The sequence below is a fragment of the Gymnoscopelus braueri genome, assembly GCF_963280865.1.
Source record: "Gymnoscopelus braueri genome assembly, chromosome: 1".
Lineage (NCBI taxonomy): Eukaryota > Metazoa > Chordata > Actinopteri > Myctophiformes > Myctophidae > Gymnoscopelus > Gymnoscopelus braueri.
The window spans coordinates 45,548,834-45,561,261 of record NC_137603.1 but is presented as its reverse complement, the minus strand read 5'-3'; the positions used below and the strand labels follow the sequence as shown (position 1 = coordinate 45,561,261).

General features: G+C 42.0%; 1 protein-coding gene across 1 annotated transcript; it reads left to right on the top strand.

Moving 5' to 3' along the window:
* Positions 1-3,087: 3,087 nt before the first annotated feature.
* eif3m (eukaryotic translation initiation factor 3, subunit M) lies at positions 3,088-11,256 on the top strand. The gene is made up of 11 exons (XM_080424671.1): positions 3,088-3,222; positions 4,113-4,245; positions 5,016-5,154; positions 5,561-5,684; positions 7,794-7,888; positions 8,022-8,105; positions 8,382-8,481; positions 9,350-9,431; positions 9,851-9,994; positions 10,574-10,634; positions 11,008-11,256. Exons 1-11 carry the CDS (start codon positions 3,181-3,183, stop codon positions 11,129-11,131), a joined length of 1,128 nt encoding a protein of 375 aa, XP_080280797.1. The 5' UTR covers positions 3,088-3,180; the 3' UTR covers positions 11,132-11,256.
* The last annotated feature ends 1,172 nt before the right edge of the window (positions 11,257-12,428 follow it).

Below are 12,428 nucleotides of genomic sequence, written 5' to 3'. Positions count from 1 at the left end.
CTCTCTCTCTCTCTCTCTCTCTCTCTCGCTCGCTCGCTCGCTCGCTCGCTCGCACGCACGCACGCACGCACGCACGCACGCACGCACGCACGCACGCACACACACACACACACACACACACACACACACACACACACACACACACACAGGTTAGCTATCCATAATCACACACACTAGAGATGTGTGTGTGTGTGTGTGTGTGTGTGTGTGTGTGTGTGTGTGTGTGTGTGTGTGTGTGTGTGTGTGTGTGTGTGTGTGTGTGTGTGTGTGTGTGTGTGTGTGTGTGTGTGTGTGTGTGTGTGTGTGGGGTCATGTATTTGTAATTAGATTTTAGACAAAGCATGCAATCTCAAAGAGAAGTGAGACCTGTTTCTGTGTTTCTCTATCCCTGTCAGTCTCTCCCTTCCCTACATTTCCTCTCCCTCTCTTTATCTGTTTTTGTGTGTACATGCGTGTGCATGTGTGTGTGCATGTGTGTGCGTGCGCTGGAGTGTAGATTATGAGGAAACCTGACCTTGAACTTTAAATTTGAATTGACATGAAACGTTTTCCCAAAAACAAAGTTGTATTACAATATTTGTCACAATGAATGTGCCTATGTTCCCTCAGCCCTATGATGCCTTAGCTCTATGTTCCCTCAAAACTAACACTAACCCAAACCCTGCATGACATGAAGATAATGTACAACATTGACTGATGCGGCCTGCCTGAAAAAGGAGAAGGGCCAATGCACTATTGCACTTCCACAGAAATCTAGCCAGAAATACTACACAGTTACACCATATCAGACATCAGTGCAACATACTGTAAACATGGGTGATGTCTCCTGCCAACACAAATGACTAACTAGAAGAATACAGTGTCAAGCAAAGGGCAGTCTTAGAATGATTCAAAACAGACAGACACCCTTATAAACTAATAGTTGTACCAGGTACAATGTCTCTAGCTTCGGTCCAAGATTCTCTCAACAGCTCGTACAATGACCACATTATTTTCAGGATGTACTATACTGCCAGGTACATTATATGGACTCCTAAAGCATCATCTCACTGCCTAGCATTTTTTAGACCTTAGAAAAGACCAAAACAATGTCTCATGTGCACCTGGAGCTTCAAAGCCTCCAAATCTCTTATTCAGGACTTGAAATACACCAGGCACTTGACAACAGCTGTTAATCAGCTAATGAAAGCCTCAGAGTTACACAAGCACGCTTGTGGAGAAGCAGCCATAAATTCCTGACTGTGACAGCGCACAAGGGCAAGGAGAGAGTGAGGGTGGGATTTGGTACCAGGCACTCGCCTTCCTAACGGAATGACGCATCCTATGAACTACTATGGTGAAACACTCCACCAGCCATTTCCCCTCAGCACACTATTTTAAGATCTTTATCCTGCTGAAGTGCAATAAAACAGAATCCAGTTCCTTAACAGCAACTGCCATGTGAAATATCGGACAAGCATGTTTTTGAGGAATTATAAAATGGCTGCAGCCCCCACCCACCCCACTACTTCTCTCCCCCTTCTCTCTCTCTCCCTCTCTCTTGGCCCTTGGTATATGAACCCCAACACACATAATAATAAACTTTGAAATACTTTGAAATATAAGTTCTATGACAGAAGAATTATGACTGTTCAGTGTTTGTTCACTACATTTTAGAAGTCAGGAGCACACACATTAATTGGTTTCTTTTCATTCAATACAAGCCAATAGGTTTAATATGGATGATGCTAAACTTACTTCACCTCAGAGGACAACCTGCCTGACACCTGATGCTGGTAACTCCAGTTCATGGTCTTATAGTGAACTGGAGCCCCACTTACTCTTTTAACCTCGATCACCTCAATCACAAAGTGGCCTGTCATGGCAACTATACACAGAATCCCTCTTGACATAGAGGCCTAGGGAGCACGTCCATGGGTCAGTGTGTGTGTGTGTGTGTGTGTGTGTGTGTGCTTTGAAAATGTGCCCCCCTGACGCTTGCATTGTTTTTTGGTTGAAAGCACCGGGGCCTGTCATGGTGGTCCTCACAGGGGGATGTAATTCAATCAGATAACCTCTCCCAAGAATCACCTTTAACTCTGTAACTCTCATCCAAGACATCCAGGACCTAATCCCCCTAGAGAGGCGATAAATACATGGAAAAGAAATGGCTGAAATTGGGACACAGAGGTGGAAGTCTTTGTCATAAGCCTGTCTAAAGTTGAAGCTATCCAGCACTGGGACATTTGGGGGGGGGGAAGCCTCACAGCATCCCTATGAACAACAACGTGAAGATATTACCTTATGGGTTAGCGGCATCATTCTGCGACATCCCCCTTCTTCGCTGTAGCTCCGGCTGCATGGTCACAGATGAGATGGGGCTACATGGGTCAATTGAATGTCTGGGGGCAGGTGAACCCACTGACAGACATGTACGTTACAGTACATTTACTACATTACCAGTCGTTCTCAAAGTGGGGGTACAGTGACAGTTTCCCTCAGGGTATCTTGAGGGGTTTCCAAATGGAACCTTTACAGGTCTTAAACTCAGATTTATGGGGGTCCTTGCGATTAAAACAGTTTGAGAACCACTGGTATTGCTGTAAGTGGTAGTAATTGCCATGGCATCCATCCTGTGTCACCAATATCTTGGTAGCAGCAGCAGCACCATCCATGAACTGCAAGTTCAGTAACTGAGGCAGCCCCTTAGAGCAGTGGTTCTCAAAAAGTGGGGTCCAGGGACCCTCAGTGTTCCTTGAGGGGGTTCAAAGTGGACCCTTACAGGGTCTGTAACTCTGAGAGTATACAAATGGAACCAAATGGACCCGTACGGGTCCATTTGGTTCCATTTGTACACTCTCAGAGTTATGATGGTCCTCACAGAGCCCCATGCAGACCTCAACTAATTGTATATAAAATATAGATTCCCTGTCTAATCTCCTAATTACACCAACATTGTTCTTGTGAAGTAGTTAGTTTGTGCTTTTTTTAAATTAAGATAATTATGTTCGCTTTCAGCTGTCAGCTGTAGTAACCATATTTTAACTCCATGGCTGTAACAAAAAAGGGCTTCTGTCTCTTTAACAACATGAACCGGAAGAAGAATCTTTTCCACACCGGCGCTGTTGTGAGTTCCTTTCCGCTGGTCTCTCTACAGTGCTGTGAGCGTGGATCTGATAACAGCTCCATTAAACACACAAAATGAGCGTCCCGGCTTTTATCGACATTACAGAAGAAGACCAGGTACAACTTGAACCTTTTTCAGAAGTGGTTATACGTGATTAACCATGCTGTCGATAGCACACGTTGTCACACAGATTGTCCAATTACGTAGCTTAGCATGCTAGCTATCTTGCGAATGCTAACCAGAGAAAACACGCACGTTACTCCACTGTTCCATATTTGCAACACTTACAGCTGCTTTACGTTGTGATGTGATCATCTGCTTTGGTCTGTGTGGATGAACAGCTCATGTCGTGACATCTGTTAAACTATTGTAGTGTTTATTCAGTAACAGGGGGTCTCTCCAGCTCCTTTGTCAAAAGAGATCTTTTTTTATTTTGGGTTGCAATTTCATCCAATGATCAGAGAGAACCCATTCATCACATTTTGTTTCATAGGGTTCAGTTCCATGTTTGTATGAGTTCTCTCTCCTGATTGGAAGAATTGGTATCCCCACCTGAAAATGTATTTTCTGTTTACTGAAGTAATGGAGAGATGGGTAGACCTGTTACTGAACAAACCCTCTCCATAGCAATGCTTACTATCAGAATATAGAGCTATTTAACATTTATTTTAACAATGTCACTTACATCACCCTTATAATTATATAATTATAATTTGGTTCCCACTCCTTTTGGGGTATTTTTGTCACTGTATATTTGCACATTATGTGAAAAAAAATTGTCCTTGCAGATTTATCCAGCTACTACAGCAACTATTGTGGGTGCTATTAGTACAGCGCTCAGGGAGCAGCTAGGGGTTAATCCCACAATCTATTGATTGTATTTAAGTTGCCTAGCCTGTAATATCTAGGTGATCAGGTAATATTATCCTGTTGCTTGGTGCAATCAGATTTGATTTAAGGTAACATTACATTAATAATTTGCTTTGTGTGTTTTCTATTTAACCAGGCTTCTGAGCTTAGGGCCTACATAAAGTCTAAAGGAGCAGATATCTCAGAGGAGAATTCTGAAGCTGGACTTCATGTGGATCTGGCTCAGATCATCGAGGCGTGTGATGTCTGTCTCAAGGATGATGACAAAGGTAATAATATTGATATTTATGAAGCCTTTCTGGATCTTATTGTAGCCATGCCTGTTTTGTTTAGTTTTTCAAATTGGTGCACAGACTTTGTAAGAACATGCATAGTAACTCAGTGACTCACCATCAGAATCACCAATCGGACTGTTGAACACGGGCTGGCCATGGACTTTTTTTTAATTACTTTTCCTTGCGGATCTACCATACAGATTTTTACCTGTGAAAGTTGGCGACCTATGTGGTCTACCATCCTATGTGAACCTGACAATGCATGGATACTATTCTATACTATTCTCCTCTAGCCTCGTTCCCAGCCTTTATTCATCTGCGAAGAGAAAAGCCTGGTCACGTCCTAATGCAGATGCGTCGTACGTTCCCCCGGAAACAATGTTTTTCGACCAATCACAACACTCGTTTCATTGACGGAGAATGTAAACAGATTTGTAAAGCGTCAACGTCATTTCCTTGGGCGGTACTTCCGCCCAAATTCCGGTACTTCCGTTTACACACTCAACCGGCTAGGTCTTTCCCAGCGTGATTCTCCTCGACATGTTTTCTTAAACGGCCTCATTTTATTATTTTTTTCCCCCTGCTCCCCTCTACTCTTCTTTTCTTATTTCTGAAAGTAAAAAAAACGAATTTACACCCGTAGACTATGATGATCATGTGACAAGAAAGTTGAATTTCTGATCGACCCAGTAGTGCAAGTTTAATTTATTATAGTATTATTTAATTTTTTTAAAATGTCATCATTCTTCTCTCTCTGTCTACAGAAGTGGAGAGTGTGATGAACAGTATCGTGTCTCTGTTGTTGATCCTGGAGACAGAGAAGCAGGAGGCTCTCATTGAGAGCCTATGTGAGAAACTGGTGAAGTTTCGTGAAGGAGAACGACCCTCCCTCAGGATGCAGCTGTGAGTCCTCATCACCTAGTTCCCTCAAATGCTTTGCAGCACCTCTCTCCTGTACTTTATTCAAACTATGAATATACACTCACTGGATGTAAAACAGATGAGGAAAATACTTGTAAAATGTAGAGCAGACACATTCTGAAAAAACGTAATATAGGAGATTGCCGAAACATGTCAAAAAACTATTCTCTGCAATGACTTGATCGTTACCTATATTCAGTCTTTTTATTCAAAATGCAGGCCTCTGCTATATTGTTTTTCAATCATTTAACCCATTTTGTAAAGCAGACGCACCACAAACAGAGAATTACAACCAAAGCGCGAGGTGAAGATACTCTGGAGTCCAACGGGAAACACACTAAAATCCCACCCCTGTTAGCCCAACTGTGACCTTTGCATTATTTTACAGGCTGAGTAACCTGTTCCATGGAATGGATGAAAACACCCCTGTGAGGTACACAGTCTTCTGCGGCCTCATCAAGGTGGCAGCTACCAATAATGCCATCGCCTTCATCCCAACTGACCTGGACCAGGTAGACCCACTCTCCATAGTCACCAGAAACAATGCACTACACATTGATGCTGTCGGGCGGATATCTTGTATGTCCAACAAGAAAATGTATCCAATCATCCAATGTAGTTATTATTTAGTCACAAGCTCTTGTTAATACTTTATATTGGTTAATTAATTATAGAATCCAGAGACAACCCCCTTAAAACCTCCTGTCCTTATTTTGCGGCGTGTCATTATATGCAAACTTAAAAACAAAAAGTTAAATGGCAGATCTACAAGTTCTAAATGCGTCATATTGGGTCAAGTTGTGCGCTTGGCTATTTCTGCAAGACACTGTCATACGTCAAAGTATAAAATAGGGCAATAAGTTATTAAATGTGTAGGTACAAGGTTTCAATATTGAAACTTAAGATTTAGAAAGAAGTCACTTTGCAACTGGTCATAATTTTGTTTTTGATATTTAGAAGGAAAAGACACCTAGATGGCCTAGTGCTTTTTGACAAATGTCTGCCTTTATTGATAGTATACAGTGTAGATAGGACAGGACAGGAAAGGGGGAGAGAGAGAGACGGGGAGCACCCAGCAAAGGTCGTCGGGATCACAACGCGCTGTCAGGTTGGATTAGAGCCTATATGTGGTATGCGCCTGGACCGCTAGGCCAGCGGGCGCCCCAAGTTTAACCGTTTTATTTATTTAGACATTGAACAAAATAACAAATCCAAACAATTCTTATCTGATTCCCATCATGTTGCGCACATTGTTGTGCTAATGTGTTAGAGCTGGCAGGCTGGCCTGCCAGTGTTGCCAGGTCTGCTTATTATAAGCGACTTTGGGCTTGTTTTACTGTAAAGTTCCTTGTAAATATTCATAGATGCTGGTTGCTTTTGTTTGGGCTTGTTTCTGAAGTGTAGTGGCTTATTTGGGCTTGCTTTCAAGATTCTTTTTATAAAATAGCAGATATAATAGAGCTCAAGTGGTGAAACTGGTCGCTTCTTTAGGGTTTGTTTTCATAGACCTGGTCGCTTGTTTCACTCACAGAATCTGGCAACACCAAAGCCAGCTCGTACCAAACCTTCACCCCCCTCTTCACTACCCACGGCTCTACCAGTCGGCCCAAATTCTGGACATGCTCGGTTTCTCATCGTCGGGTCGATAGAGGTCCGTACCCGACGGAACAATGCTATCCGACGACAAGTTGTCGGCAGCAGACGCTTTCCAGCGCCTCCTGCCGAAAATGTGCCAATTTGATTATGCCAAGTGTGCAAGTGCAACAGGTTGGCTAATGGCTAGCAAAACTAGGAAGGAAGTGATGATCAAATATGAATCGATATTCTTTTATTGCATTGCCTATTTTTCACCTCATTGTTTTTCCCCAAAACATTTTGGTGTACTGTTGAGGTGTAAAACATTACATTGTGTTTGTTTACATAGCTGCTATGCTGAATACGGCAACAATCAAGCAGCAGGATTGATTGGTTGATTCAGATGTGTTGTCTGCAGGGGTTTGTTATTGATAGCTGCGGTCATTATGTAAAAATCACACCCAGTGTGAAGTGAACGGTGTTATTTAGAAACAACAGTGGTCATCACAGTGATGGAAGCTCACTTCAAAAGAAAAATGATTTTTTTTTAAGTGCGTGGTGCTATTTATAGGTTATTATTTCATCATGCGTCTCGCTAGCCAATCAAAGCAAAGGGTCTGAATAGAGTCAGCCAATCACGGTACGGCGAAAAGGGTGTGAATAGAGTCACCCAATCACAGTACAGGGAAAGACGAATTCCCAACCCCACTTATAGGAGCGGCTACACCGCTCAAAAATAACAGACCACTGAATTAAGTGATTGACAAATCAACACCAAGCATTCAACCAAGCCGTGTAATAATGACAGTTATAGACTGGCATAATTAAAGGATATAGTTTACAATATGTGAATGGAAAAAAGCATAACAAATGACTAATCAATTTAGAAAGTCTTAGTCGACATACGCTTAATTTATACTTTGTCATATGACAGTGTCGCTCGCCAGAAAATAGCCAATCTACAAGCTCACACAATGTGTCGCATCGGCCTTAAGACCAAACCGACGATAATTATATCATTATGTAATATGTCTGCTCTTGATCAGGTGCGCAAGTGGATCATTGACTGGAACCTGACCACCGAAAAAAAACACACACTGTTGAGGCTGGTCTATGAGGCACTGGTGGACTGCAAAAAAAGGTAACTTGCTATACCAGTTAATTTACTGTGAAGACAGTGTCTTTCTCTGATTTAAGATCAGTTATATTATAAAAAAGCAAATCCTTTGATTTGTCTATGAACTGTGTGTGTGTGTGTGTGTGTTACTCGACAGTGAGCCTGCAGCAAAAGTGATGGTGGAACTGCTGGGGAGCTACACAGAAGACAATGCTTCACATGCACGTACTGATGCCCACAAGTAAGAATGGAACACCTTTTTTCCCCCAATTGTGACTCAATCTTTTGAACTATTAACCTGTACTTAAACCCTATATACTTCATTGACCAGGGTCAAACAGGGGTCTATACTTGGTCCTCTCCTTTGACCCTTTACACCCCATCTCGCAACACGTGTGAGCTTGTATTTTCCGCCAATGTTCGCCGTTATGACATGCCCAGAATAGGGATGCTAGGGTTCATGTTGTTAAGAGATAAATGACGGGCTGTGACATGTGCTTGTCCTCTCTTTTATCAGATGTATTGTCCGCGCTCTGAAAGACCCCAACACCTTCTTGTTTGACCACCTTCTGGCCCTGAAACCGGTTCGCTTCCTTGAGGGAGAACTCATTCATGATGTGAGTACTGGAGGATCTGCTCTGTATCATACCTACAGATCTACACATGGAAGCAGGGAATATACTGTAGGGGTGGATTGAATCAATATAACATTTATATATAATATAACAACTCTCTTCAAAAATTAAGGCATTAAAATATACTAAAATCTCTTAGATATGAATTTTTGTGGACTTTTCACAGAAAGTAAATCTTATTCACTTCCATGTGTTTTTGTTTGTGCATTTTTCCACATGTAGGCGTAGACCTAACTTGTGAGTGTGATTCATTGGGTACACACGATAAAGTCAACCGTACTGGAGGGGTCAGACCTATGCCAGTGGGCATGGCCTTTATAGGAGTAGACGTTGGCTAAATGGGCAGGGTGTAGTGGATGGTAACCTTCATTTCAAGAATAATATTTATGCACGTCAGCCAGAGAACTTACGTATGGTTTATGGGTTGATATGATAGCTAGATTGCCTCTTGTAGGGACTTCAGTAGTCTAAGGACTGAGGAGGATAGGTTGTGTACATGCATGGTTCGTATTGTGAGCCCATGATGGGTGCAGTGAAAAATGTTGATGCCTGCTAATTTGATCTTAAATTTCCACTCTGGTATTATCAGAAAATGAAATGCGTTTATATCCGCATACAGTATATCCTGTGGAAACTGGAAATGTGAGTCTTTAGGAAATAGCAACACACCTGTTGCCTGTATGCACTGTCTGTAGTTCATTTTCACTGAATGTTGGAATGTACAGACATACAACAGTTCTTCCTCATCACTTTCCTTTGATAGCTATTAGCAGCTTTCACATTAATACATCTTAGTTATCAAAGTTATCTTTGCATTGAGTGCACCCCTCTTTCCTTGTCACTTTCACAGCTATTAACCATCTTTGTGAGTGCAAAACTGTCAGCCTATGTAAAATTCTACGAGAACGGCAAAGACTTCATTGATTCTCTTGGTGAGTAGCCTCAACTACAGATATTAAAGTCTATAGATTCTGCACACCTGCAGTGCACAATATTGATTACAGAGACCCAACACATTTTGTCTTACCTGGATACAGTGGGTATAATATGAATCAAATACACCGACACACAAAGCTATTCCACTGCTCTGTTGACACAGCCCAGGAATGTGCGCATCAGCAGTGTGTCTCTTGTCACACACCACTTAAGCTGTGGTGTAATTAAAAGAGTGCGTAGGATGGGCTCTCAAAAAAGACATCGTGGAATGGTGTTTGTGTTAATGTGTACATTTCCCTGACCACAAGCTCCTGACTAGTGATGCAATTAAAACATGGGGAAACTCCCAGAGTTATGTGTAATTGACTGTGTCTGTTGTGTGTGTGTTTAATGATCCCTGTACGTTGCTTTCCAGGCCTATCCCATGAGCAGAACATGGCCAAGATGCGTTTGTTGACATTCATGGGAATGGCGGTGGAATTCAAGGAGATCTCCTTTGACACCATGCAACAGGAACTACAGATTGGTGCTGATGATGTTGAAGCCTTTGTCATTGACGGTATGCTCACTAAACCGGAAAGGAATCTTTGTGCTCAGTCTGCAAGTATATCGAAGCATTTTCTAACAGTGTAGGCGAGTGAAGACAAAGGGAAAGAAAATTCACGTACCTAGCTTCCTGTTCAGAAGGGGTGTCAAACAGGCGGCCTGCAAAAGGGTCCAGTCTGGACGGCAGATCATTTTGGGAAGAAGAAAAAAATGTGTTCAACAAATGACTGTAATGTAATGTGTTTGCTTGTCTTTGACAACCTCAGTAAGAGCTCTTAGGCCATGTGTCCACCAACGTGTTTTTTTTTTCTTGCTGAAAACACAAGGCTCTTTTAAAACGCTCATCCAAACGGCCAAAGTTGAAGCATTTTCAACTCTCTCTGACCCGATAAAAACACCAAACATCATGGATTCATCCCGCTGCTGCCGTTTCTAGCACAGCGTAAATACGTGGCACTCTCCTTGGAAACAATTAAAAACATAACACTAGCCTCGGGGGGGAAAAAAAGCTTTGGTGGACACAGCCACTTTGTGTTTTCTGCTGAACATGTCTCTAATTTTCTGCCTGTATGCGTTTTTTTTTTCTCTGTAGCCGTTCGGACCAAGATGGTGTATTGCAAAATTGACCAAACGCAGCGAAAGGTTGTTGTGAGGTAAGCAGTTGAGAAAATATCTGCTTGAATCGGCAAAGCCGTAACTATATTGTGATCGCATTTTGTTGTAATTGTTATTTCTTAGCAAGTAAAGCTCTGCTCATATCGACTGTTTTGAATTTGGCTGAACTGTAAATGCAGTGTTTTGTCTTGCAGACTTAGGTTTTTGCTTGTTTAGTTTTTATTTATTTACACAGTTATTTACACTTCATAAAAAGGATATGTAGGACAATTGCATGTGTATTTTTGTTAAATGTAACTTTGTATCATCTTTCCTTAATGATGTAAGATGTGTCCCCAACATCAGTTTGTGTCATTGGCCTGCTCTTATGTCAAATTAACACTTTCATCCTTTCTGTTGCCACCCTATCAGCCACAGCACACACCGCACCTTTGGCAAGCAGCAGTGGCAGCAGCTGTTTGACAGCCTCAGCTCCTGGAAGGGCAACTTGGCAACCGTGAAGACCAGCCTGCAAACCCTGTCGCCCTCTGCTTAATACTGCCTCTCCCCTCATGTCTAGATTACCAACTCCTCTACTCCGCTCAGCTCTACTCATTTCCAGGCTGAATTGATCACCATTTTTATATGAGCTAAATAAAAAACAGTGGAGATATTCTGTGATTGCCTCTCACTTGTTTAATAATTGAGCTATGTGGTGATGAAGCTATTTGTATGTGAGCCATGCAAGTATAGGTGCAGCGTTAAGCGCCATGTGTTGCAGCATCTACTTATAAACTGCTTTCAGAGAGAATGTTAATTAGGTAGATACATTCAAATAATTTGTTATATCCCCTAATATACTGTCCTAGTAACCAAGTAGTTGGTTGTTGATGGACATTAAGCTCACATGACCACTTCATAAATAGATGGATCATAGCACAGGGTAGACTCGAACCCTGTGTGTGTGTGTGCGCGTGTGTATAGTCCAGCGGTCTGCTACATCTGGCTCTTGTTAAGGACAGATTGGCAGTATTAGATGAGCTGTGACTGAGGTGAGAAATGGCCTCTTGCTAAATGTGACAAAAGAGCTGGTTTTCTGGGAACAAAACTGCAGAGGTGACAATGATAACATGACCTTAAGATGACCCCATCAACTGAGGTCAGATCAGACCATAGCATAAACAGTTACAGCTTGTGGTCAGGCTGACCCAGGACCTCTTAAAGCTCCGGACATCTCTTGCTTGTTAGTCATCATTCTGCATTCTGCTCTCTGGATTTTGTCACAGATCGTGTGCAAAGTGAGCAAGTTGCAGATCTTAATCCTAATTTATACTTGATCACACAATGGTGTCACTGAAAATTATTGTAATGCTATGCATCGATCGTAGCGTTTTTACCTTGAACTTTTTTTTTTCCGGTGACACCAGTCAGGGAATATTGCGAAAATCTAATTATTTACCAAGATATGTCTTCACCAGTGTGTTTGCCAAGGTATCTACTAACACATTTCCAATAAGGTTAAATTCAGCTCACTTATAGGAACCCGTGACAGCTGCTGAAAGTTGGGGTAGCCGCAACCTTAACTGGGGAAAATGTTTTTCGGAATCTGCCATACAGGATTTTTTACATTTTTTTTTTTTTAATGTAATGTCTTATTAACCGTGAGCATACATTAGGTTTGCCTACTTGCCGTTGCCCAGTGAGTAAAACTAAACTCAGCACCCCACAAAGTTTTGCAATTTGTGCTCAAATCTGTTTTCAGGCAGTAGTCCAGAGCATTAGGATGTGAGCTCTGGTGATATATAGCCCAGGCATTAGGTGTAAAAGGGGTCTGTTAGAGTTCTCTGCCCCTG